The sequence below is a fragment of the Apus apus genome, chromosome 9 (assembly GCF_020740795.1).
Source record: "Apus apus isolate bApuApu2 chromosome 9, bApuApu2.pri.cur, whole genome shotgun sequence".
Classification (NCBI taxonomy): domain Eukaryota; kingdom Metazoa; phylum Chordata; class Aves; order Apodiformes; family Apodidae; genus Apus; species Apus apus.
Window position 1 is genome coordinate 835205 of NC_067290.1, and position 27796 is coordinate 863000.

General features: G+C 45.3%; 1 protein-coding gene across 5 annotated transcripts in view; it reads right to left on the reverse strand.

Moving 5' to 3' along the window:
- Positions 1-27796, reverse strand: part of FGD3 (FYVE, RhoGEF and PH domain containing 3) — a 112909-nt gene that overhangs the window by 20595 nt on the left and 64518 nt on the right. For all 5 annotated transcript variants that reach the window (XM_051627704.1, XM_051627703.1, XM_051627702.1 and 2 more), the window contains exons 5-14: positions 20541-20630; positions 19176-19312; positions 17389-17545; positions 8520-8658; positions 7623-7681; positions 4854-5000; positions 4192-4284; positions 3686-3765; positions 2606-2636; positions 2021-2122 (exon numbers count right to left, since the gene is read on the reverse strand). In XM_051627704.1, coding sequence (XP_051483664.1) covers positions 2021-2122; positions 2606-2636; positions 3686-3765; positions 4192-4284; positions 4854-5000; positions 7623-7681; positions 8520-8658; positions 17389-17545; positions 19176-19312; positions 20541-20630 — 1035 coding nt within the window. The remainder of the gene's footprint in view (positions 1-2020; positions 2123-2605; positions 2637-3685; positions 3766-4191; positions 4285-4853; positions 5001-7622; positions 7682-8519; positions 8659-17388; positions 17546-19175; positions 19313-20540; positions 20631-27796) is intronic.

Genomic DNA, 27796 nt, shown 5'->3' on the forward strand with positions numbered 1-27796 from the left:
GACCCAGCCTGGAATCCATGAGTGCATATCTATTTTTTGATTAATGAAAGCAAAAAACGAAGATTATTGTGATTTTTTTTTCCTCCAAAGCACACTGCTCAGTATTCCATAAAGATGATGAGGGAGGTTTGGTGGATGCTGCCTGCAGCAGCATATGGCTACTAAGAAACCTCTCAATATTTGTTCAGTTTTCCTTACAGAACAACCTTCAGCTACAGCCACTTCTCCACATTTAGCCATGACATCAGTTCTCAAAGCTGATTGTCTAGGTAAGCTAACACCCTAAAAATGCAGGCTAGCATTCTGGCATAAAAGAAATTCAGGTGCATACTGCATTTCATACCACAGCCAGGAGATAAACCAGACTTCTGCTCTGCTTGACTTTTATGAACCACTGGAGTATAGACATGTGGCTACACCATGACACAGAAACAAAGTAAAACGGAATTTACAAAGCAAGATAATAATAATATTGAAGTTGAACAGACACTGTGCATTATTGGATAGAAAGAAGTGTGCCTATAAGTTTGCTTATTAGCAATTTAATTTTTTCCATCAGAACATCCTGGTTCTGAAGGCAGCAATAAGTTAACTTAAAAATACAGACATTAACTGAATAATTTCCAATTTTTCCAAGTATTTTTAGCTAATGAATAGTTGATGATCAGTAAGCTATGCCATGTTCTGAAGATGGCTCATTGCTGGCTGCTATCAGCAACAGGATCCTAGACTCTGCAGAGGTTTGTGAAAATCTTTGCTGTCAGTCTGATTAATGCTGGGATGAAAGGAGAATCTAACATCTCTCCTGAGTCTCCTGGGAAATCAGTGAGATAAAAATCTAGCATTATTGAATCACTGAATCAGATCTGTCAAAGGAGAGGTTTCAAATATGGCTAGGTACCACCACCACCACCATTTAGGAGGGCAAAGGAGGGGGAAGATAGAAAGGTCCCCAAATTCAGTCTCTTCAGATGGACCTTCTCCCCCTGTACTCCAAGATCTACCATGTTTGACCACCAATATCATCAACACACACACAGCTCTGTATGGAATTTATAGAACCATAGATCTGTTTAGGTTGGAAAAGACCCTTGGGATCAAGAGTCCAACCATCATCCCTGCTCTACAGAGATCTCCCCTCAACCAGCTCCACCAACACCACATCCAAATGACCCTTCAACACATCCACGGATGGTGACTCCACCACCTCCCTGGGCAGCCCCTTCCAGGGTCTGACCACTCTTTGGGTGAAAAAAATGCTCCTAATGTCCAGTCTAAAACTGCCCTGTTGCAGCTTGAAGCCACTAATTCCTACTCATTTCCCTCTCCCAGGCCCTCTCCTCTTTAGCTTGTAGCCAATGACTGTCTCTAAGGTTACCACCATCATTTTCAACTCAAAATAAGAAATATTATCACCCTCACGTGCACAGTTCCAAAACAAAATTCCTAGCAAATACAGCATAGAGTAAGACATTACAGCTGTAGAGAAACAGAATAAAATTTCAATACTATGCTGCATATTTAGTTGAAGAGTATACTTTCTGAAATATACTGATTATCTGAAAGACAGTATTTGTAAGATCCTTTTAAAATGCATTACTTTCAACTCTTTTAAAACTTTCAAAATAATAGTAACATAAGAAAAGGGAAATAATCCCAAAATGTGGTGGGGAAAGGTAATGAACAAAATGTGTCAGGCACACAAACATCATTCCAGGACAGACAACCACCCATCACAATGAAGAGTTACAACTGTTAAGCTTAATGAGCCACTACTCTGGAAAACATTCCTGCTTGTTTCTTGCACAGCCCTACCCTGGGTAATTCATTCCAAGCCTGCATGGTTGAGTAACTATGATTGATAAGCATTGATTGATAAGCATTTGAGAGCCAGAGATGTGGAGCTGGCTGTACTGTAACCTCATCTAAATGCAAGAACAAGACTACACTATTTTAAAGCTAGCTTGGTAAGTCTAGTTTAGTTGTTGGCAAAGGAGTAGAAAAAAGCACTCCTACTTACTGAGGAATCAGGAAGGTGCTCCTCCTCTTGAGAAAAAGAGCTATTGAAAGCTCTAAATGTCTCACTGTTCTGTTTGTGCTTTTCAATTGTTGCTTGAATGACCTAAGACAAAAATTCCAGCAAAGATGAGAGGTATCACAAAAGGAGCCTTGGAAAAATTCTCTCATACAACATGGTTGGTATCATCACGTTAGTGATAAATCCTCAGACTTGCAGGAAGAAAATGGAAACTTAAAAACCTTAATAACTATGAGTGGTGCTGTTAACTCACTACTGTTCACGTTGAGAACTCAGGCTGCTATCAGACAGGGCCTCTACAAGCCAGGCTGCAAGAAAATAATCCCTGATTCCTCAGTCCCTTATCTCCTTGGCTTCAGGACTGCAGGACATGAAACCCATCTGAAGCCCCCATGTGCTGCCTGGAGACCCTGACTGTGGCTCCACACTTCTCTACAAGCAGCTCCACCAGGATGGCCCACCCAGCTTCCTCACACAGCTGCAGTCCTTCAGAACAGGTAATTTTAAAACCAGAAGGTGCTGACTGCATGGTGAATTCCACCCATATTGTAAGGGTTTTGTATTAACCTGAATCCATTCCCTCTTCTCTTCTTCTGTCCTGTTAAAACAAAACAAAACAAATACAGAAGACATCATAATTCTGCTTCAAATATGTTCAGTAAGTTCATATAATCACACCTTTATATCCATCAAGATTTTAGCTTTGCTATCTACTATTTTAAAAACATTATTAATAATTATTTACCTCAATTATTAACACCTAAATGCCAAAAATGTGTGAATTATTAACCTAGTGGAACCTACAAGCTCCGCTATAAACACGATAAGCACTCAATAAAGCAAATCAACAGAGCACTTCAACACAGTCTAGCTTAAGACCATTATATTCTCTTGCATACATAAGCTGCACATCTCTGCTGCTCATCTCCTGGTTCAAAGCTATGACACAGCCACAGCCCCATGATCATAAGTTTCCATGGGACAGTAAAGTGCCCTTGTGGCCAAGAGAGCCAACAGTATCTTGGGGTGTATTAAGAACAGTGTGGCCAGCAGGTCCAGGGAGGTTCTCATCCCCCTCTAATCTGCCCTCCTAAGACCACATCTGGAGTGTTGTGTCCAGTTCTGGGCTGCCCAGCTCAAGAGGGACAGGGAGATGCTGGAAAGAATCCAATGGAGGCTACAGGGATGATGAAGGGACCAGAACATCTGTCGTATGAGGAAAGGCTGAGAGACCTGGGGCTGTTAAGTCTAGAGAAGAGAAGACTAAGAAGGAACCTTATCAATGTCCATAAATATCTGCAGGGTGGGTGTCAAGAATGGGCCAGTCTCTGTTCAGTGGTGCCTGTGATAGGATGAGAGGAAACGGCACCAAGTGACAACACAGGAAGTTCCACCTTAACATGAGGAGACACTTCTTATCTGTGAGGGTGACAGAGCCCTGGGACAGGCTGCCCAGAGAGGCTGTGGAGTCTCCTCTGGAGACTTTCAAGACCCATCTGGACATGTTCCTGTGTGACCTGCCCTGGGTGTTCCTGCTACAGCAGGGGGGTTGGACTTGATGATCTTCAGAGGTCCCTCCCAACCCCTACGATCCTATGATTCTCCATAAACATTCACCAACCACAAAATACAGAACAAGCAACAAACCTGGCTTGTAGTTCCAGCGATCTCTTTTTTCCTGTTATTGAAAATGTATGAGCCACATTTTGCTTGGCAATTTCTTGGACCTATAAAAAGAACATGTCATTTTCTGACCAGTCTCCATTGTCTTTCAACCAAGTGACTTACAAATATATTCATTCTTTGAAATACTTATCACCCAGAATATACTTCAGACATGGAAAAAGCAAAGGATTGTTTCCACAATTACTCTTCTTGCTGTAAAACTTCTTTATCTGTCTCACCAAGGAGGCCCCTACAGCTCCAGTGTCAGCTGGGTGACAAGGGAAGGCCTTCAATCAAAGCATGGATAGGGTCATCATTTTATTACCCACCTTTGAATTATTGCCTCATAATAATAATAATTAAAAAATAAGACCCAAAGCTGAATTTTAGAAATAATTTTTCTATTTCAACATACTTTTGGATTCAGTGGGGATCTGATGCTATCCAGTGAGGAAGAATCACAGAGGGGGAGAAGGAGAGATGCAAACCTGCAGTCCTGCAATGTCCATCTTCTCTCGAACACTGAACTTCTGTCCTATCAGCCTGAGTTTTGGCACACAGTATAGCACCATGCTGTTGAACTGCAACAGGGGAAGAATGTCAGTGAAGGGATTACATGCTGGACACAACTTGCATTTTGATAGTTTGGGACTCAGGTGTGCTTTAGTCTAAGATGCAGTTCTCAAGAAGAGCCTGAAGGAGCAAGCTAGCCTCACATAGCATTACTTGACAGAAGTGGACAGATAGAAGCACATCAGCCAGCTACTTCCTCCTCTTCCCCCTCTCTAGTACCAGTTCAACTGCCTTGAAAGCAAAGGAGAGCTCCTCTCTCAGCATCAGTGAGAGCTGGCCATCTTAGGCAGCATGGTGGTACAGCTGGGAATGCATCTCCTTGGGCCCTTCCTAAAAACACAGCCCCTGAGGAGAGAGATGGGAAGACCTCTTTGGGCCTGCCAGGCCATCAGAAAAGGCATAAGCATGGAAGAGGGAAGGAAATCCTGAAGGTAAATGCACCAAGGGAAAACTACTGCTCAGAGGAAGGAGTAGTTGGCTCGGTTGGTCAATGCTTTTTGTATTGGAGACTGGGAAGATGGAAACGTAGCATTTCACAGCACAATTGTGAAAGTAAGGGAGCAACAGGAAAACTCACCAGGAATAAATACCTATCCTGTGCTGTGCCATTCTTTGCTGAAAGTTTCTGAATGTGTCCTTCTTTAATGAGCTCATTGGCTGGGTTAACAATATCCTCCTCGCCACCGAGTCGCTCATAGACTTCCAAAAGCTTGTGCATCTTTTCCTGCAAATACAAAACCAAAATGTAAATTTAAAAAATATATACAAAATTAAATGCTGCAGTTCTATGCAGGGGCCTCCATGGCAAAAAGTACCTCTGAACTAGACCAAGACAAAATGCTTGAAATACAGTTCAGGCCTTCAGGTGTCTTTATAACTTGTTCAAAACTCTTAATGAAATAATTACTGTTTCCTTTTCAGCAAAGCATTGTTTCTACTTTCACATTAAGGCATCCAAATACTTAAGTCCCTCTACACAGCATTCAAGTGGTTAAGGGGAACTAGTTCACCCAATTGCAGCAGCTGTATGAAGCTCTGCAGCAGCTTGAACAAGCCAAAATAAGAAATGTGTGTAAATCCTGCTACTGAGTTAGAGCATTCGGAAAGGTCTGGCTTTCAACCACGAGTTGGACTGATGTGCTCCAAATGGCACTGTCAGCAAGCTGTCAGTAAAGTGAGGACAGAGATCTATGCAATTACACCAAAATATATGCCCCAATACATCTCCAGATCACACCTCTACCTATCTGTAGATTAAGATGGAATTTCAGGTCTTCACACACCTTGTTTACCCCCACGTGACTCGAGAATTTTCACCAGTAATGTACATCACACAGGTTCCTGTCCTAATCAAGTCTTCTGACCAATGATTATTCAAAGAACCCCACATAAAACTAAATAGTTAAACATACTGCAAAAACAAAAGAGGGGGATGACTGTGGACAAAAACAAACAAACAAATCGCCCAAACCCCAAAAAAGCAGTAATTTTCTCCACCAAATAGGAAGTTGAGCAAGTGATCCCACTAATTCAAAAACAATCAAACAAAGAAACAAAACCCAAAGAACTTACCAAGAGATTTTTTTTTTTAGAGGAGAAATGAGAACACTAAGAGCAGATGCAAAAGCTGAGAGTCACCTGCACTTCTAGGAAGAGTCAGCTTTGGAAGCATGATTTATTTCTTCTGCTGCATCACAACAGGAGGAAGCACCAACAATTCATTCCAGCCTCCACTGACTTCAGGCTCTGCCCTGCTCCCTCTCACTGACCACCCTGGCACCTTCTGCTGCTCTGTGTGCATGGGACAACCATGAGGGGAAACCTGGAATTCTTCCTTGGATATTCTTCCTTGGAGTTTCTGTTCAGGCAAAACCTATTACTTTTGTAACCTATTGTTACTGAGGGGGGAATCTCATAGATGCTTATAAATATCTACAGGCGGTGTCAGGAAGATGGGGCCACTTTTCTGCAGTGCCCAGTGACAGGACAAGGGGCAATGGGCACAAACTGGATACAGGAGGATCAAGCTAAATGTAAGAAAAAACTTCTTTACTATGAGGGTAACAGAGCCCTGGGACAGGCTGCCCAGAGAAGTGGTGGAGTCTTCTCTGGAGACATTCCAAACCCATCTGGATGTGTTCCCGTGGGATCCACTGTAGGTCATGCTGCTCTGGCAGGGGGGTTGGGCTAGAAGATCTTCAGAGGTCCCTTCCAACCCTGACCACTCTGTGACTGTGACTAATTACAGATTTTGATGCAATAAGAAGTCCTGATTAAAGGCTTCAGATTCTCATCAGCAATAAACAAGAGGTGCAAAACTATGATAGCATATAACCTTTTCTAATAGCTTTTTGTGTAGTAAAATAAAAAGCAACCAACAGAGAAAGCAATTAGCTGGTGGCTTCATATTCCTGCTGTCTGTGGAGAAACTGCACTCAGGCCCTGGCAAAACAGTTGTTCAAACCAGGAACATTTCCACTAAAATACATCCTGATGAAGAGAACACAGTAGACTCAAATAGAAACAGATGGTTTCAAAACTGGTTTTCACTGAGACACACTGAAAATACACAGACATCAGCTGGTTACTCCCCTGTAGCAGCCACAGGAAACGTGGCCTCCTGATGTCCCCTGTGGCCAGAAGGAACTAAGGGTCTGATATGGAAGGGGATGTAAAACTTCTCCCCACAAATGGTCAGTGAGTGTTAAGCTGGACACGTGGCATTTCAGATCTATTAGGTACAAAAGTTCCTGAGGCCCTTGGGTGCACAGAAGAGATAACATCTGCAACTATAAAGTCCATCTTCTTTAAGAGTAATACACTAGCTGGTCCATATGGAAAGCATGTGCTAACATTCAAAATGTCTCAGACTGCCCAGCTTTAGAAATGTAGCTTCCCAAAGCTCCTAACACAGGCTAAATACACCCTCTGTGCACTTAAGAGGAGGCATAATCAAACCAAGACAACCCCCAGTCTGGTGCAGAACCATAGGACTAAAAACAAAAAGGTGTGAAAATCTGCAAACACCTTCAGAATGGACCTAACTGGAATACTTTCAACATTTTTCAATGAAAAATAAATGAGTTTTATGAAGACTTCCCTTCTCAACCCATTGCGTCCTTAAGAACCAGGAAAGTGAAATTTTGCCCCAACAACACAGGGTAACTGCAATAGGATTATGTTTATGATAAACACAACTCAAATATTCAACTGATGCTTAAAGCCTGACTCACTGTATTTGAGAATCCTCCCCAGCCCACTTTACTGACCCTCCTGCAGTGAGGGACCATTGGTTCAACCAAGCATTTCCATCAGATTCCAACCAAATGATGCAATTTCCACTCACCATCTTCCGGATGGCTGCATTGGAATGGTTTGCTGCTGTAGATATGAGCTCCAGTGACTCTGCAATAAAGGCAGCAACAGTTATGCATTCTTTGGATTGTATCTGTTAATGGCACCTTGGGGGGGGGTTCACCTCCCCCATTAATGTTTTTCCTGCAAAGCTGCTGTTGCAAAAGCAAGGATTGTATTTTTTTCCTTCCATAAAGTAAAAGGAATGCTAACTGGAAGTTAAAGATACAATCACTTCTGATGTTCAGCTGGTCTCTGTGCTGGTCCATGTGTATCTAAATGTTTAATCTTATCTAAAAGTCTGGGCAAGCCAAAGCACATAGTGACATACACACAAAACATCACCTTCTAGGAATCAACCTACTAGAAGTTAACTTCAGCTTCACTTAAGTCTTCATAAGCACCTTTGTAGAGTGTTTTCCTAAAACAGGGCTTGTGTGCTTCCAGTTTTGCACAAGATCACAAATTCCTGGAATCCAACAGAAGCCTGTTTCTCCTCTTTCTTTGTGTTAACACTCATCTGCTTTCCTAGGGAAGCACATACATTTAAGACCATTCTTATTCCTTCAGCTATTGCAGGATGTCCTCCTTATTTGTTCTTGGTCATTCAGTGGATTAAATAAAAATCCCAAGTGTTCTACCATCACAAACTCCAGTATCTTATCATTGCTTATTTGCCAAACCCCCCTGCATTCCTAGATCTGACATATCAGCTCTTTTCTTCTCTACTATAAGAGCATTCAAAATCCCTGGGTGCTATGCTTGGCAATAATACGATTCATTTTAATCTCCATTTCTACCACAGCCCTAGTTGAAAGTATCTGAACATGTGAAGAAAGAACTACAAGATTTTATTATGCTCACTAGACAGAGAGGAGTTGACACGTACTTTCAGCATCTTTCCTGTCTGGAGACTCTTCTGGAAGTTTCTTTAAATAGTCCTTTAGAAGAAGCTCGTAACGAGGAATCCTTTGCACTGGTTCAAGCATGTGATGCTGCAATGTCAGGTTTCCACACACCTCCTGTTTCTGTAATGGAGAGGACACAAGCACTGAAGGTTTGTTTTTTGTTCCTGCCTTTGCTATTTAGCAACAGTGGAAAATGACCGTTCACATAGTTAGAGAAGCAAAAAATAACTTCTTAAGAGATCACAGAATCATAGACTCATTAAGGCTGGAAAAGATAATAAAAGTCCAACCATTAACCCAACACTGTCAAAGCCACCACTAAACCATGTCCCTCAGCACCACATCTCCAGGGCTCTGAAATCCCTCCAGAGATGGGGACTCCACCCCTGCCCTGGGCAGCCTGGGCCAGGGCCTGATAATCCTGTCCACGAAGAAATTGTTCCCAAGCTCCAATCTAAACCTCCCCTGGCACAACTTGGGGCCATTTCCTCTCATCCTATCACATGTTCCTTGGGAGATGAGACCGACCCCCCTGGCTCCAACCTCCTTTTTTCAGGCAGCTGCAGAGCCAGAAGGTCTCCCCTCAGCCTCCTGGTCTCCAGGCTGGACACCCCCAGCTCCCTCAGCTGCTCCTGCTCAGACTTGTGCTCCAGCCCCTTCCCCAGCTCCCTTGCCCTTCTCTGGACACACTGCAGCCCCTCCATGTATTTTTTGGCATGAAGAACCCAAAACTCACCCCATGATTCAAGGTGCAAGGTGTCCAGGGGGAGAATCCCTGTCCTGGTCCTTCTGGCCACACTAGTGCTGAGATAAGCCAGGATGCTGGTGGCCTTCTTGGCCATCTGGGCATATGCTGGCTCATATTCAGCTTCTGTCAATCAACACCCCCAGGTGGTTTTCTTCCGGGCACTTTCTAGCCACACTTCCTCAAGCCTGGAGCATTGTCTGAGATTGGTGTGACCCCAGTACAGGACCCGGCACTGACTCTGGTTGAACCTCATACAATTGACCTTGGCCCATCTATCCAGCCTGTCCAGGTCCCTCTGCTGAGCCTCATACCCTCTAAAGCAGATACCAGAGCTGACAGGTTTCAAGTGAACCTTTGTCCCATGTCTGGGACATGAAACAATCTTCTTGATTTTGCATGTGCCTTCACAGGCTCAGAAAAGCTCTTCCTTTCCACCACCCTATGCAGCATTTCCCCACCCCCCAATGACTATGTCAAGTTAGAAACCCCAGGGAGATGCACTGCTTACAGAGTTTACTGTACGAGCAGCAGAGACACTGCTCACACACTTCCTCTGAAGAAGTTGCCTCAAATTCTCTTTGGTTTTATTCACTTGACCAAGAAGAGAGGAAGGTTTGAGACTGATGACACTAGATATTACCCCATAAGGCACTGATCTGCCCTGCTTGCAATGGCACTGAGTGCTGCAGTGTACTTATTTTTATAGAATCTCTGTGAAGTGAAGGGATATTTTTATGTAAAAGAGTAGAAGAAAGGAGAAACACAGGCCGAACAAGTGACTGGTTTTGAAGCACACAGGAAGTTTCTGTGAGTGATATACTCTGACTCCTGAATCCACATCCTCGTGTTAACCACGTACACACACAGGCCCTTCTCCATGGCATTAGGTGATGCCAGCTCACTAATGCCATGTCTTGGTCTGTACTCGTGTAAGCAACCCCTCAACACTCACATGGACTTCAGTATGTTTTTCTCAGAGAAAAGTACTTGTTGCAGGTATTTGTAAGTTGCCCCAATACGACAGCCCACGACACACTGTTGACTTGCCTGATTTTCATAGCAAAACCTGGGGATAAAGAGATGTATTTCTGATAGAAAAACATTAGCTATCCTTCCAGAAATTCAAAGGTACATGTTTGCTTTTAGAAATATCTTGTCCCAGTGTAGCAGGATGAACAATATTTCTGTTTACAGGAGATGAAGTGGATTTATTATGTCTTAGTTTTACAGCAGCATGCTTTGCAGAAAATACAACTGGGATGGAAAGAATGAGAATTTCCAGGAAGAACTAAGAGGGCCACAGAACTGCACTAATGCATATCTCCAAATCCACTTACTACAACTTTCTCCACTGTCTTTTTATTCCTGCAGTACAATGAACCTTAACACTGAATAGCAATGGGGAAGCAGAGGAGGAAGTCACTTCCCTGCTCACGTCAGTTGTGTCGTCTCTGAAAAGTCAGCAGTGACAAAATTAACTGTTACAAACAGGAAAAGTTTAATTTTTAAAAGGTCACTGCAATTCAAATGTCTTGACTAGAGGAAGGATATATGCTTATTCTGTGCTTAATTCATGTGAAAATCCACAACCCAGAAATAGCTACTAAAAAGTACTTATGTGATGGCATAAGAAGAAAGCTGACAGAAGAAAAGCCCTAATAAACTCACCAGCTCTCAAGTTTTGGCCTCAGTAGGTTGATATGAACCAAACAGAAAGTATGTTTACCTTCAGGGTCAGCTAAAGTAAACTTGGTAAGTCACAGTCATTCACTTGTAAGTAGCATTTGGGTTTTGTTTCCTGTTTTTCCTAGGTTAGCATAATTAATAATTGTTAATGCCTCAAGCTGTATAACTGTTCACAGAATCACAGTGCCAGGGGCTGGAAGGGATCTCCGAAGATCACTGAGTCCAACCCCCTGCCAGAGCAGGACCAAAACTAGGGCAGGTCACTCAGAAAGGCATCCAGACAGGTCCTGAAAGTCTCCAGAGAAGGAGACTCCACAACCTCTCAGGGCAGCCTGTCCCAGGGCTCTGTCACCCTCACAGGAAAGAAGTTCTTCCTCATGTTGAGGTGGAACTTCCTGGGCTCCAGTTTGAATCCATTGCCCCTTGTCCTGTCACAGGGCACAAGTGACAAGAGTTTGTTCCTGCCTTCTTGATGCCCTCATGTATTTACAGACATTCATTAGGTCCCCCCTCAGTCTTCTCCTCTCCAGACTAAACAGCCCCAGGTCTCTCAGCCTTTCCTCGTATTCCATTAACAGCTTAGATGGACAGTGCAGGATCCCAAGAGATTTGAACCGGTGTTTTGAAATGTAATGGTGTCTTTTGATAGCCCAGAGACAGCTCAGATGAACAGGCTGAATATTCTGGGTCAAACCTTTGCCTCCTGCAGCTATGGTCATTGACAGAAGCAAAAGGTGCTGTGACGGTGCTGCTGAAATAACCTACAGAGAAATCCTGTCATCAGTAGGCTTCAGAGTTCCATCTCCTGTGTGCCCTGCCTGTCAATGTTCTCCTCAAGCAACAGCACAACACCTCTGGTGTTGGCCAGCTGCAGCCCAGCTTTGCAGCCTGGCAGCTAACACAAAGCCTTTGTATTGGCAGCTTGGTGGTGAGAAGGGACAGATGAATTTTAGGGTGGGCAGATGCCTGTGCTGTAGGGCAACAGACACAAACTGGTTTACACTTCAGAAGCCACGCCTGCAGCTTGGCCCTGAGGACAGCAGGATGCCTGTGTGCTCTTCTTGCTGCGCAGAACATGGGTGAGTGCAGGCTGGGCTTGAGCCTGGCCTGAAATACAGGCAGTCCCATCTAAACATGAGGAAAAACTTCTTTAGTCTGAGGGTGGCAGAGCACAGGAACAGGCTGCCCAGAAAGGCTGTGGAGGCTCTGTCTCTGCAGACATTCAAAACCCATCTGGATGCCATTCTGAGCCACCTGGTTTAGGTGAACGTCCTCTGGCAGGAGGCGCTGGACAAGATCATCTCCAGAGGTCCCTTCTAACCCGCACTGTGCTGTGATTCCGTGACCTTCCCCAGTCCTGCTCCTCCAAGGCTCTGTCTGTGCTCTGGTGGCAGCCCCAGCCCCGTCCTCTCCCTCCCAGCCCGGCATTCCTTGCAGGCAGCTGGCCCAGCCAGGACCCTCCCCTGAGGGCAGGCAGCTGAGCTCCCTCACAGCTCATCTCTCCTGCCAGCTCTGCCCTTCCCTCCCCTCCCAAAGGAGGGATGTGCTTTCCCAGCACCACGGAGCCAGGCGTGCCAGCTGCTGGAGCCTGTGCCACCCCCTCAGCTGTCCCCGGGCCTGAGGGGAGAGGGAGGCTTTGTAGAGATGCCAGTGTAAGAACAGCTCTTCTTCACTCTCCACACAGCTTTTTATACAACGAAAACTCACGAAAATCCACACCAAGCATCCTCCTGCAGAGCTGTGAGCCACTTCATCAGCCTGAGACAAATCAGACCAACAGAAGATGCTGCCAGTGGCAGGCCCAAACTCAAACATACCCACCTCAGAATGAAAACATGTTTATTAAAAAGCAATTAAAAATTAGTAATGACAAAGAGAAATCAAAGAGTTTATGAATGGATACATTCACAGTCAGAATTTCTGGGCCAATGGCAAAGTTTCATTCTGTGACTTCTGATGTTCCTCTTAAATACGTGAGTGAAGAAAAAGCTACTGAAATGAAAAACCTGTCAAGATCTTTTTACTGTTCAACAGTGAAAGAGAATCATAGAATCATAGAACTATTTAGGTTGGAAAAGCCCCTTGGGATCACCCAGTCCAACCATCATCCCTACTCTACAAAGTTCTCCCCTAAACCATATCCACCAACACCACATCCAAATGACCCTTCAACACATCCAGGGATGGTGACTCCACCACCTCCCTGGGCAGCCCCTTCCAGGCTCTGACCACTCTTTGGGTGAAAAAACTTTTCCTGATGTCCAGGCTGACCCTGCCCTGGTGCAGCTTGAAGCCCTTCCCCCTTGTTCTGTGGCTAATGACCTGTGAGGAGAGACCAGCACCAACCTCTCTGCAATGACCTTTCAGGCAGCTCTAGAGACTGATGAGGTCTCCCCTCAGCCTCCTCTTCCTCACACTGAACATTCCCAGCTCCCTCAAGCCTTCTTCATCAGATGGATTCTCCAGGCCCTTCCCCAGCTCCGTTGCCTCCTCTGTCCTCGCTCCAGCACCTCGAGATCTCTCTGGAATTGAAGTGCCCAAAACTGGACACAACACTCCAGCTGTGGCCTCACCAGGGCTGAGCACAGGGGGACAATCCCCTCTCTGCTGCTGCTGGTCACACCATTTCTAAGGCAGGCCAGGATGCCACTGGCTCTCTTGGCCACCTGGGCACACACTGGCTCATGTTCAGCCGCTTGTCAGTGAGAACCCCCAGGGCCTTTCCTGCCAGACACTTTCCAGCCACACTTCCCCAGGCCTGGAGCGTTCCTGGGGTTGCTGTGGCCCAAGTGCAGGGCCCAGCACTTGGCCTTGTTGAAGCCCAGACCATGGACATCAGCCCAACGATCCAACCTATCCAGGTCTCTCTGCAGAGCCTCCCTGTCCTCATGCAGATCAACACTCCTGCCCAGCTTGGGGTCATCTCAAACTCACTGATGATAACTCTCTGTCCTTATCAAGGTCATCAATAAAGATGTTAAACAGAAATGGTCCCAACACTGAGCCCTGAGGACACCACTTGTGTCCAGCCCCAGCTGGACTGGACTCCAGTGACCACCACTCTCTGGGCGCAGCTGTCCAGCCAGTGCTTGGTCCAACAGATCGTTTGCTCATCCAGGCCACGAGCAGCCAGATTTTTTATGAGTTCTATGGGGAACAGCGTCAAATGCTTTTTGCAGGTCCAGATAGACAATATCCACAGCCTTTCCCTTGCCCAATAGTTGGGTCATCGGGTCATAGAAGGTGATCAGGTTCGTCTGGCAGGACCTGCCTTTCATAAACCCATGCTGACAGGGCCTGATCCCCTGGTTGTCCACTATATGTCTTCTAATGACACTCAAGATGATCTGCTCCATGACCTTCCCTGGTACCGAGGTCAGACTGACAGGTCTATAGTTTCCCGGATCCTCCTTTCTGCCTTTCTTGTAGATGGGTGTTACATTTACTACCCTCCAGTCCCTTGGGACCTCCTCAGTTAGCCAGGACTTCAGGTAAGTAATGGAAAGTGGCTTGGTGATCACGTCTGCCAGCTCTTTCAGCACCCTTGGATGTAACCCATCCTGTCCCAGGGACTTGTGCACGTCTAAGTGGTGTCGTAGGTCTCTGACCACTTCCTCTTTCATTGTGATGACCTCGTTCTGCATCCCCTCCCTGTCTCCTAGCTCGTGTGGCTGGGTACCCATGGAACAGCTAGTTGCACTGCTAAAGGCTGAGGCAAAGTAGGTGTTGAGCACCTCAGCCTTTTCCTCAGCCTTTGTTACTAAGATTCCCTCTGCATCCAATAAAGGATGGAGATTTTCCCTAATCCTCCTTTTGCTGTTAATGAACTTACAGAAACATTTTTTATTATCCCCAACAGCTGTAGCTAGTTTGAGCTCTAGCTGCGCTTTGGCTCTCCTGATTTTCACTCTGCACAGGTTCACTTCACCTTTATAGACTTCATGAGTGACTTGTCCCCTCTTCCAAAGGTCACAGACTCTCTTTTTGTTCTTAAGGTCCAGCAAAAGGCCCCTATTTAGCCAGGCTGGTCTCCTACCCCGCTTCCTGGGGCACATGGGGACAGCCTGCTCCTGTGCCTTTAAAACTTCTTTCTTGAAGTATGTCCAGCCTGCCTGGACTCCTTTATCCTTCAAGGCAGCCTCCCAAGGGACTTTGTCAATCAGTCTGAGCAGGTCAAAGTTTGCCCTCTGGAAGTCTAAGGTGGCAGTTTTACTGACCCCTTTCCTTGTTTCTCCAAGGATCAAAAAAACTCAATCATCTCATGATCACTGTGCCCTAGACAGCCTCCAACTTTTACTTCCCCCACAAGATCTTCCCTGTTCACCAGAACCAGGTCCAGGAGGGCACCCTCCCTGCTTGGCTCACTTGTCAGCTGTGTGAGGAAGTTATCTTCCACACATTCCGGGAACCTCTTGGAATGTTCCCTCTCTGCTGTGTTCTATTCCCAGCAGATGTCTGGGAGGTTAAAGTCCCCTACAAGAACAACAGCAAGTGACCGGAAGATTTCTCCCAACTGCTTACAGAAAGCTTCATCCACCTCACTGTTTGGTTGGGAGGTCTCTAGCAGACTCCCACAGCGATATCAGCTTTATTGGCCCTTAACCTCATCCAAACACTCTCAACCTCGTCATGACTATACTTAATTTCCAAGCTCTCATAACATTTTCTAACATACAGGGCCACTCCACCCCCTCTCCTTCCCTTTCTATCCCTCCTGAAGAGCTTGTAGCCATTGACTGTGGCACTCCAGTCGTGTGATGCATCCCACCACATTCCTGTGAGAGCCACTATGTCATAGTTTTCCTGGTGTATCACGGCTTCAAGCTCCCCCTGTCTGTTGCTCATCCTGTGTGCACTGGTATAGGTGCACTTCAGATGAGCTAATGATTCCAACACCTTTTTTGCACTGTGGGCCCCATGTCCTACCAGACCCTTCTCAGGTGCTTCCATGATTTCTAAACATCTATCCTTTCTCTCAAATGAAACAACAGAGTGAGAATCCTCCCTAGTCTACCATCCTTCAAGCCCTGGTATGTTTCTCTTGGGCTTGTCCCAAACAGGCCCAGCTATCTCCCCTTCCCCCTTCACATCTAGTTTAAAGCCCTCTCAATGATCCCCGCTAACTCCTGCCCCAAAAGCCTTTTCCCCCTCTGGGACAGGTGCATCTCACCTGCCACCAGCAGGCCAGGTGTCTCGTATAGCAGCCCATGACTGAAAAACCCAAAGCCCTGCCTTTGGCACCAGTCACGTAGCCACACATTGATCTGCAGACTCCTCCTGTTTATCTCTTCATCCTTTCTTGCAACAGGGATGGAGGCAAACACTACTTGTGCTCCAGACCCCCTAACCAGCCGTCCCAGGGCCCTGAAGTCTCTCTTCATTGCCCTTACACTCCTTGGAAGAATTTCATCACTGCCAACCTGCAAAATCAGCAGTGGACAGTAGTCAGAGGGCTGCATCAGATCAGAGAGCTTCCTTTTAACATCTCTAATCCAAGCCCCAGAGAGGCAGCAGATTTCCCTGTGGGATGGGTCTGGTCAACAAATGGGCCCTTCTGTTCCCCTCAGAAGGGAGTCACCCACCACAATTAACTCTCCTTTTCTTCTTAGTTGAATAAGTCCTAAGGTGTGGGGTGAGTGACAAGCCCTTGGTGACTCACTAGATGGATCTACCTCTCCATCTTCATTTGCCTGGCCATGAAGTTCCAAAGCCTCATACCTATTTTTCAAGGGCAACTGGGGGGTCTGTGAGGTTTTTCGCTTGCCTCTCGGAGGAGGGACCTCCCTCCATTCCTCCCTGACCCCTGAGTTCCCTCGTTCTGTCTGATGATAGGAGGGGATCCATCACTTGTGCAAGAAGTTCTTCCTTCTGCCCTTGCCTTAGGCTGTGGCTCCACCAATCTATTTCACTTTCGCATTCTGATGGTTCTTAGCCTTTCTACCTCCTCCCTCAGTTCAACCACCTGCCTGAGCAGATCACTTATTTGCTCACCCCGCACACACGTGGTGCCACCGGCTCCCCCGGCGCCAGCGCCAGGCTCAGGCACTCGCTGCAGCCCCAGACCTGCACGGCCTCATGTCTGCACGAAAGCTCAGTCTGAGTTCCCACATTCTTTCTCACTGCAGCTTTTGGTTGTGTTGTGACCATGATCATCTGTCCAGCTCAAAGAAAGGATCCGCTGTTTGCTGCCCTCACACACACCCACACTAAACTGCTTGTGCCAACCCCTCTAGCCCGCTCGGGCCGCTCTCTGCTCCGCGCTGCCGTGGAAGGAAGAAGGGATGGTTGTTAAAATGGTACTGCTTTGTATCACAGCAGTATCATCTTGTAGCTAAACAGCGTGTCATGCACCAGAAAAATAATAAACTCACACAAATTAGGACCTCCAACCCATATAATGCCAATTAACAACATACCTGGATGTTCTGAACAACATCTTTGAATGGAGAGGACCTCTGCATACATGTGTTCACCAGGTCCATCGCCCTATCAAAGTTCTTCACATATTCTCCGTACATCTTCAGAAAAGGAGCAAGTTTCTGTAGGATATCTCCAAGCCGTGGGTTGACATTCCTATGGGAAAGAGAGAGGAAAGTTCTGCAGTCTCTGGAAATCAAGACTATCTTCAGAGGCAAAACACAAATAAGAGACTTCCACAGCTGCCTCCCACATGCACAAGCTTACACACATATGCAATCAAGTTATTTTAATTTAGTTTGAAGTATTCTACATGGTATCCTAGATGAAATCTAAAACATTAATCTAGATGTACAAGGGCTGACATTTCTGTCCCCACCATCAATCTCCTAAGTGAAGATCAGATTCAAACTGACTTGACTACACATTGTGAAAGAAACACCTATTTGTCTCTGCTGTCCAGCACAAAACCTTGTAGGAAACTTTTACTTTTTAAAAATCATCTTTTCCACCACAGCCAAACATCTGAAGAGGTTTTAATGCAAAGAGATGGCCCAGTTCAACTGGATAAGTCCCAGGGGCCAGACACACATTTGCCTGGAGCCTCCCCCAGTTGGGAGCAGTAGAAGCAACACATCTTTGCCTCCTCCAAACGACAGGCCAAACAGAGCCAGCTGTTTTACCCCAGCTCTTTTCTCCCACTGAACTCGAGCCTTGCAATCTGGGCACACCAGACCCCCTCTGGCCATTTAACAAGCTTCTGACTACAGACTCTTCAGTTTTCCTCCCCTTTTATTACAGCTGTTCTTGTAAACGTAAGTCAGGTATAAAGGTGCTGAGACTCACATCCTTCTGGTCATTGATGGACTATGTGAAGATTGGACTTGGCCAAGACAGATGTGAACTCTGGTCTTGTCTCCATAATTCAGGGCACCTGGAAAGGTGTCGTGCCAGCACAATCTGCACCTTCCCCTGCAGGACACTCTTTGCAGCTAGTGTGTCATCTCAATTCCACTTTCCTATATCTGCCTGACAATGAACCTTTCTACCTAGCACTGCATTTCTGCACCAGCTACACTCTACCACAAGTGCCAAATTTTGATTGGTATTTGACCATTATTAGTCATTGAAAAAACCCAACCAACCCATACCTACTTTTTTAAAGAAAGCACATATCCACTGTAACCTATAACATTTATTAACTCCTAGAACAGAAGGCAACAAATCCTGGGGTATAACCTTGTGCAACACTGTGATGCTCAACAGCAGAAGTGGTTGCATAACAGACGTAAGCGGATTTACAGATATGAAGTCATCTATCTTATCTGTCCAGATTTTCCATTGGTTTGCAGCTATAATCCTGATTTTAACATTAAAATAAATTTTATATAACCATAAAAAGATTAATGTAACAAGAAAATTTAAAATGGATGTTTCTCATGAAGTCTCCAGCTTGGCATACATGATGATGCTTTCTCCTTTTTTGAGAAGTGGGGACAAAATACTTCATCTGCGGGGGCCAAAAAAGCTATTTTCCTTCCTTCCTAATACTGCAATTTCATAGTACTGCAAAAATAGAAGAGTGGAAACCAGCTTTGGCAATACCTTGGAGTGAAAAATTCTCACAATGTACTCCCAAGTTATTTTGAGTGCTCAGGTCTATTCCTGTATGTTAAGCAACAAGTAAACATTAAACAATTTGAACTCTGGAATTAAACTAGGCCTTATGGTTGCTGTAACTCCTTGAAAACATGCTTTTAAAGTACTTGTAGTGACAGTTACTCACCATTCTTGTGTAATTCTTGCTTTGAGCTCAGGAAGAAGAAATTGTCCATGGAAACAATAGATGGAAGAAATATTTGAAAAGATGCCTGTTACCACTTCAGATGAAACACCTGCTTCTGCCAACTTAGTGCAAAAAACCTGCATGAGACAACAAGACAGTACAACATATATTTACAAGAAAAACAACCCTGGGCACACTGACTTCAGACTGCAATATTACAAAAGCCTTAGAACAGAGATACAATTTTTGACTTCTGGTAGTCAGTCCTGGGAGGCTTTTGGGAGGTCACAAAACTTCAGCCCACTTTCAGTTAGGGTTAGATTTATGACTATGGGCCATAGAGGTGCATCTGAAAAATCTGACAGTTAAGTCAAAAAAGATTGAATCTACTGAGATGATCAGACATCTTGTATTTGGGAGTGCAAGTTGCTAAGAACAACCAGTCCCTGAAGAGCACTTACTTCTATGCATGTGAAGCAAAATAAACCATATGATTATTTTGTTTCTCTGTGGGAAAAATTACACTGTACTGAACAAAAGGGAAAGACACTCCCTACATTTCCACAGTCTCGAAAAGCCTCAACTCATCCAAAGAAAACACTGGAAACTCTTCCATAGAGGTCCTAGTGTCAGAGGGTGGAGAACTCTTCAAGTTACAGTTTCTAACAAGATTTCCAGCAAGGTGACAATTTTATTTTCTTACCCCCCTCCCCCCCACCTCATTTTCAAAAAGCCCTTGGTTAGCAATGTGACTCATCCTCATTTTTACTTCTTTTCTGCACATTCATGGCTTTTTTTTCTTTTGAGCTGATGACAGAAATGCCTGAACTGTGTAGACCTCCCCTCAGCATTTCTGTGGAAGAAAGTTCAGACTCATCACACTGGTTTTACTTTATCCCCACATGTAAACACAATGAACACCAATTACGAAACATGTGGGTTTTTAAAAAATAACTCCCTGTGAGCATGTGGCTGATCCACGTGGCCTGATTTTAGTAAAACTCAGACCTCTTGCGCATTTAAGAGCAATCATGGATTTCATCACTTCTCGGTGCCTTCAGTGTCCCCCACGGTTTCCCCTCCACAGATGCTCAGGGAGGAACCCCGTGCTGATGGTGCCTGTATCCTGGGCTGCTGCTTTACCATTCCTCTTTCTGACATCCCAACCCTTGGGTTCCAGGCTCAAGGAACCCACCTGCCAAAAGCTCACCCCTGGGACCCCATGGCACACAGCCTGGCAAGCAAACTCTGTGTCCCACCTACAAACAGGGGTTTCACACTACTGGGCTACAGGCTAGAGGATGAACATGAGACACCTTCACTGCTCACAGAAAGGGAAGCAGAGTCAATTTAAAATTGAATTACCTGGTCCAACAGATGGAGTCTTTTAACATAGGCTTCTTCTGTGTGGAGCAGCTCATTTGCAATGTTGAACAGCTTTTGGGGCTCTGTACACTGCAAAAAAGGTACAAATAACACAATGCATCTGTACTTACAAACTCAAGTTTCACCTACTCTTCTCTTTCCCATTTTCTCAGCAGGCCAAGTTCCCTGCCAGTAGAGACTGAAGTGAAGGAGGTTAACACATTCCAGAAACTGCTCCACATCCCTCATCAAAGGATCAGTTTGCTCCAGAGACTTTTTAAAGCTATTTGCTGAGAAAGCAATTAGTAATGCAGTCAATGGCTGGTCAGGACTGCACGTTAGTTCATTATGGTTTTCTGTAAGGAACCAGAAACATTCTCTAAATCTGGAAGTATGTCTAGTCTATTTGGTAAGTACAGCACTAGATTCTAAATCAACTCTTCTCCTTTTTGGTTTCATGTCTTGTGACTAGAAAGAAACCTGGAGACCAGGGCTGTCTGGCCATGGATTTCTCTCCCTGGCCAGCACAGTGTTACACTCCATGGCAGACTTCTAAGATTTCTATGCAGATTTAAACATTGGCCAATTCCCTGGAAAGAATTTCCAGCAATGTAACCCAAGTCACTCTGTGAAGTCTTTCATTAAGCTCATTTAAAAAAATAAATGAGAAAGGACTAATTAAAAAGCTTGCATGCAGTTATGAAGCACTGAACTTAACCACAGTTTAGCCAAAAGCTACATAGACTCTTTCCTCTCTAGGTGCTTAAAAATATTTTATTTACTCTCAGGCACATGGTGTGATTCTTGGGGTGCCCTACACAGTAACAGGAGTTGGACTCAATGATCCTGATGGGTCCCTTCCAGCTCAGCATATTGTATGATTCTATAGGCTTTTGAGGGTCCAGATTTTAAAGATCACTTTTGGTTATATGAGAGCATATAACCAAACCAAAACTATGGTCCAGAACTGAGGGCTGGCTGGTTTGTGTTCAGGAATATGAGCATCCAAAAGGGGCAGTTAGGATGATCAAATGTAGGAAAATTCTAGTGGGTTGAATTGGAAAAAAACAAACAAGACAACTGTGAGGAAGTTAAGAGAGATGTACAGATGTTTAACGGAACAGAGAGCATCAGCTGGGTGCAATTACTCACTATTACTTTCATGAGAAAACTAAAGAACATAAAATAAAATGACCGAGGTGCAGCTTCAAGACCAAAAGCCACTTCCTCGAACCACTTGTCATTAGCAGCGTCAGACAGCAAACCTTCCTGCAGGTTCCCAAAAGGACCAGTCAAATCCATGGAGTAAAAGTCCAGCTGAATTCTACTGAACACACGGGGCTGTTCCCAGCTCAGGAGGCACCCAGGCCCCTCACCAGCCATAGGGCTTTCTATCCCATATGTCTCTCTCTGTGCTCACTAGCATTTGTGGCAGGCATTTCTAGACATCATCCCGCTGGCCACCATCAGATTGTTAGAAAAAGTCAATTAAATGCTCTCTTTCAGCTTCTTCAACACCATCTTGTTTTGTTTTGTAAACAATGGTGATGAGAAAAATTTAAATAAACACCCACACACATTTAGGCAAGGTGCAATACAACAGGAAGACCTCACAGACATTTCAAAGCTATGTATGACTTCCAACAAACCAGACCCACAGCTGTCCTACATGACATGAGGTGCCCCTCAATACGGAGTACCCACAGATCTGTGATCTAAGTGTTAATGGAAGGAAGGTGACTAGCTTTTCTGGATGTGAAACAGCATCAGTCTTCCTTTAAAGCAGTCCCTCCCTTTCTAAGCACAAACCTGGAGATGGGCAACCACGTCATGAACAAAAAGCTTTGACACATACCCTGCCTACCTCACTACTCAAATTATTTTGAGAAAACTCAAATACTCTTTTAAGCTATTGGAACATGCTACATAACACCCTGCTCCATTCATGTGATAAATGTAAATATTTAGGGAGAAAGAAAAAAAAGTCATGGCACAACAAAGCTTTGAACTTGTTCCATGCAAATACAACACATTACAGCAGCTCATAATTAAATGCACTGCTGGCCATTCAAATTCCAATAACGATAAAGATCTCTCACTGAGAAAGAATTTATTTGCCAGTTTTGCTGAGTAGAGAAGAGCACATGAATGAAAGGCACTGCCCTAGCCAGGCCGGCATGCCAGTTGCCAAGAACATTCTTTCATTTGTTTGAATTCAGAATTTGAAAAATAGTGATTTCCAACCAAATACATTTGTTCTCAGAAGTAAATCTTTACATGGCACGGGCACTTTTTAACCTCCTGAACTGCATCATCTACAACTCAGTTTGTATCTCAAAAAAACCCTGCTGACATCTCCTTCAATACCAAACAACGGCGGTACAGACACCCAGTTTGAGCTCCGCTTCAAAGACTGACTCCATCTTCAGTAGCTGTCTCTGCTAGTGGCAGAGACAGGCATGTTTTTTGGACTAATTTGCAACATACTTGCCTTTCAATGGACATATAATTTTAAATGAAATTGAACATGAGGCAGTCCCACCCTCCTTTGTGCCATGGCAGGACAGCTTTAACAAAGCCTGAGCTATAATTCAGTTCATTATAAGCAAGATATTTCATGGTCTGTGTTTCTGAAGAAAAAGTAAAAGAACTTTGCACAATGTGCCATTTCTGAGGTACATAAATGTAAAATATTTATAGTCTTCCACCCTATGCAGATTTTTGGCTGTTGGATTCTTGGAAATATCTTCCAGTCTTGCTTTGCACAAAGCACTTGGCTGGCTGACTGCTCGGCATGGCCACGGCACCTTGTGGCTACCCTCCACAGCCAGACACTACAGCCATCCATCTACTGCAGAGGCTTCTTAAAACAGTTCAGCTGGCAGGGTGACAAGAAAGATGAGAAAAGGGAAGCTGTAGGTGTTGACTTCACGCCACAGGAAGCTCACTTCAGTGCTCAAAGCAGCGAGATCGCATGACACTCCTCCACTTCTTTGCAGAAGGTTCAGAAATGCATTTCCAGCTGTAACTGCCCATAAAGCATCATAAAGGAGGAGGAAATGCCAGCCTGAGAAGCAACTTCTCATAAAGGTCACGTTCACACCTGGGAGCTGGGAGCACATTTGCACTTCAAATACCCCAGTCCCAGCTGCAGTTTGGGGAATGGCACATGCTGAGCTGATTTGTGCAATTCGCTGCCTGATGTGCATCCCTGCATCCCACCAACCCACCCCCCACCCAGCCGGGTGTCCCCAGGGGACACCCAGGTCATGGATTCACAAAGACTGACCTGGCTACCACAAAAAGAAAATCTGAAATTAATATTTTAAGTAAAAACCAAAGGCTTGATATAAGAAAACTTGGGCACCATGCTGCTGCAGCCGTTTTTCAAACAACTGGTTGTATGCACCAGGGGAGATTCAGGTTGGACATCAAGAAAAAAATCTTTCCTGTGAGGGTGGCGAGATGCTGGCACAGGCTGCTCAGGGAGGCTGTGGATGCCACCTCCGTGGAAGTGTTCAAGGCCAGGCTGGATGGGGCCTTGAGCAACCTGTTCTAGCGGGAGGGGGTTGGAACTAGATGATCTTTAAGGTCCTTTCCAATCCCAGCCATTCCATGATTCTGTACTCAGTCAGCACCTCTATCAGGAGAGGCTTCCAGCAAATCTTGCAAGAAAGCTGCTGGGATACAGCTTGGGTTAAAATCATAGACAGTTATGCTTTAAAACCCCACCAGTAACCCCTACAAGGAACACAGACAGTCCCAGAAGGATTATAGACAACTTCCTACACAAAAATGCTGAAAACAATATGGAAAAGTTATCCTGTGCCTGGTCTCTGATACGCTTGGTTATACCGATATCTCATTTTCCTTAGGGTATTTAAACAACAAAAACAAACAAATAAACAAAATATAAGAACATATCTCATTTTTCTTAACCAGCATTTATGACTAAAACATTGACCTATGCAATTTTTTTTCAGAAATTACATGAAGATAATCTTAACCAAAGGTCTGACTTTCAGGCCTGTGGGCCAGACTTTCCAACACAAACCATACAATGAACTGAGAACTGAAATTCCAGCTGAGTACAGGCAGAATGCGAGTGTGTCTCAGTGACTGTAAGAGGCCCACATGGGACTTCATTATTACTATTTTACCCAGCAGGAAGTAGGACAGATAGAGAAAGGTGTTTTTTGGTGATTACGAATGAGCATATAATACTCTTAGTGAAAAATATCTAAATACAAAGATACAAATAAGTGTTAACCATCTCAGAAGCATCACTCTGCTGCTCCCAGGCAGTCAGCAAAAGCCTTGGGTATATGACTACAGAACTTGACAGCCTCTCACTCTCACTTCTATGCAATTTCTGTAACTACCAAGGCTAGCATGCCTCAATTCTTGGAGCTCCTGACATTTCCTGACATGTTATAAAAACTAATAAGCTCCCCTTGTTCATTTTCATTTGAGAAAAGATAACTGGAAATCCCAGGAAGCCAATCCTAAGATTTTAAAACATATTCCAATAATTGTGTGCTAATAGTGAGACCTATTAAGACTGTGCTGCAGACTCCCAAAGGAAGCCACATCACACTGCACAGCTAAACCTAGACCAAGTAAATATATCAGTACTTCCCTAGCCCTGGGATGTGTGAAAGCTCTGGTGGAGGACAGAGAAATTAGAGAAGAAAAAGCAAATCTGATTTTTTTTCTTTCTACTTATGTCTCTTTAATGAGCTTCACTTAACTTGATATCCTGGGAGTAACTGGGCCATCACTAAATCACTCTACAGCTGCACTGCTTAAGCATCCTCCTCTGACTGTAACCAAGCCTGCTGGAAACGTGTCTGGTTAGTGAGGGTGCTGGTTACCTGCACCCTGCAGCTGCAAAGCCTGCTGCTAGGGGTGGGAAGAGGGAAGCAGGAAAGAGATGCTGGCTCCCATCTGGAGGAGCTGGGATCTCCCCCGCCCTCCTGCGAGCAGCTGCTGACAACTGAACACTCCTCTCCTCTTTCCAGAGTGGCAGGTACCTTGTTTTCAGTTTGGTCACATGTGATGTGAACTTCCAGCCTAGGAATAACCACTGGGCTCTTTTTCCAGGCAACCAGTGACAGGACGAGAGGGCCAGGCCTGGCCTGAAGCTGCTCCAGGGGAGGGTTAGGTTGGATATCAGGAAGCACTTCCCATGGAAAGGGTGATCAGACCTTGGGATGGACTGCCCAGGGAAGTGGTGGAGGCACCATCCCTGGAGGTGTCCAAGGAGAGGCTGGATGTGGCTCTTAGTGCCATGGTCTGGAGATGTGGTGGTGTCAGGTCATAGGCTGGACTTGATGATCTTAAGAGGTCTTTTCCAGCCTTAGTGATGCTGTGATTCTGTGAATCCTTGCTGGCTCCCCTTGCTGGCAGACACAGCCCTTTACTCAAACCCTTAGTCCATGCCCCACATCTGCAACAGACCCAAAGGGGAGGGCGGGAGGGGGATGTGAACACCTAACACACCAATTGGCTTCACAGGCGGTGTCCCCAGAAAAAGACACAATCCTTAGCCAACCTCTAAGCCTTACCTCTCCCTCGTGGCTGCAAAAATAAGTTTAGTGTCACTTGATGAGAGTTAAAAACGCCTGTTTGAAGGTAAAATCAACTCAAAATCTAAGGGAGAACCTGAAGCACATCACAGAAACACTTCAGGAAAAGAGTAGCATAAGAAAACAAAAAAACCTTCCTCTGGAGATAATTAATGAACAATATTTTCAATGGTATTTCCGTTGTACACATGCACATACATATACATAATGAAGGTAAAATAATTAAACTATTTATGGGAGGATTGGCTGATCCACCTGAAGGCTGTGCAGCCATTCAGTGAGATTTGGACAGGCTGAAGAGCTAGACAAAGAGGAACCTAGTGAGGTTCAACAGAGTCCTGCACCTGGGAAGGAATAGCAAAAGGCACCAGTACAGGCCAGGAGGTGATCTGCTAGAGAGCAGCTCCGTGGAGAAGGACCTTGGGAGTCCTGGTGGACAACAAGTTATCCATGGGACAGCAACGTGCCCTTGTAGCCAAGAAGACCAGTGTTATCTTGGGGTACATTAGGAGGAGTGTGTCCAGTAGGTCAAGGGAGGTTCTTCTCCCCCTCTACTCGGCCCTGGTGAGACCTCACTTGGAGTGTTGTGTCCAGTTCTGGGCTGCCCAGTTCCAGAGGGACAGGGATCTACTGGAGAGTCCAAGGGAGACTACGAGGATGATGAAGGGACTGGAACACCTGCCTGATGGGGAAAGGCTGAGAGACCTGGGGCTGTTCAGTCTGGAGAGGAGAAGATTGAGGGGGATCTAATTAACGTCTATCAATCCATGAGGGCATCAAGAAGGCAGGACAAGCTCTTGTCACTTGTGCCCTGTGACAGAACAAGGGGCAAGGGATTCAAACTGGAGCCCAGGAAGTTCCACCTCAACATGAGGAGAAACTTCTTTCCTGTAAGGATGACAGAGCCCTGGGACAGGCTGCCCAGAGAGGCTGTGGAGGCTCCTCTGGAGACTTTCCAGACCTGTCTGGATGCCTTTCTGAGTGACCTGCCCTAGTTTTGGTCCTGCTCTGGCAGGGGGGTTGGACTTGATGATCTTTGGAGGTCCCTTCCAGATGCTGACACTCTGTGATTCTGTGATTCTATTTCACAGTGTGTATGTGTGTATAAACACACAGAAAGGAAATCCAACAGCAAAAGGGGAGAAGCCTTGCACTGTGCTGGTGATGCTGTCCATTGGAGATGTAAACCAGCTTTCACCTTCAGCAGACTGCTGAGGAGATATGAGGTGCCAATGGATATGGACTAGATGTTGTGTTACTAGATGCTGAATGACAGATGTTCATTGGAATCTCCATCACTAAGATGTTTCTTGCTGACCCCCCCACAAGATAAAAGGCAGAGATCTCCTTGGGCAGTACAGACCCTGCAGTCCTGCTGGAGCTCCTGGCTCACTTTGCCATGGATTTAGTCCTGCACAGCTCAAGCCAATCTGCTCTGTAGCCTTCCATGCCCAGGCAGTCACATCGATGTGCCATGGCAAGGGTGTCCTCCCTGTCTTTCAGGGAGGTGGGACAGGTTGATGGGTTCCTCCTCCTGAATCCACACCCACTGCCAGGTGGGACTGCAGAAGGGCAGACAGGTACATTTGATCACATTCTCCTCACCTACAGAAAGCAATTGGGTTTGGCCAAGCAGACCTGGTTCCTGCAGCCCTCACTGCTTCCTTG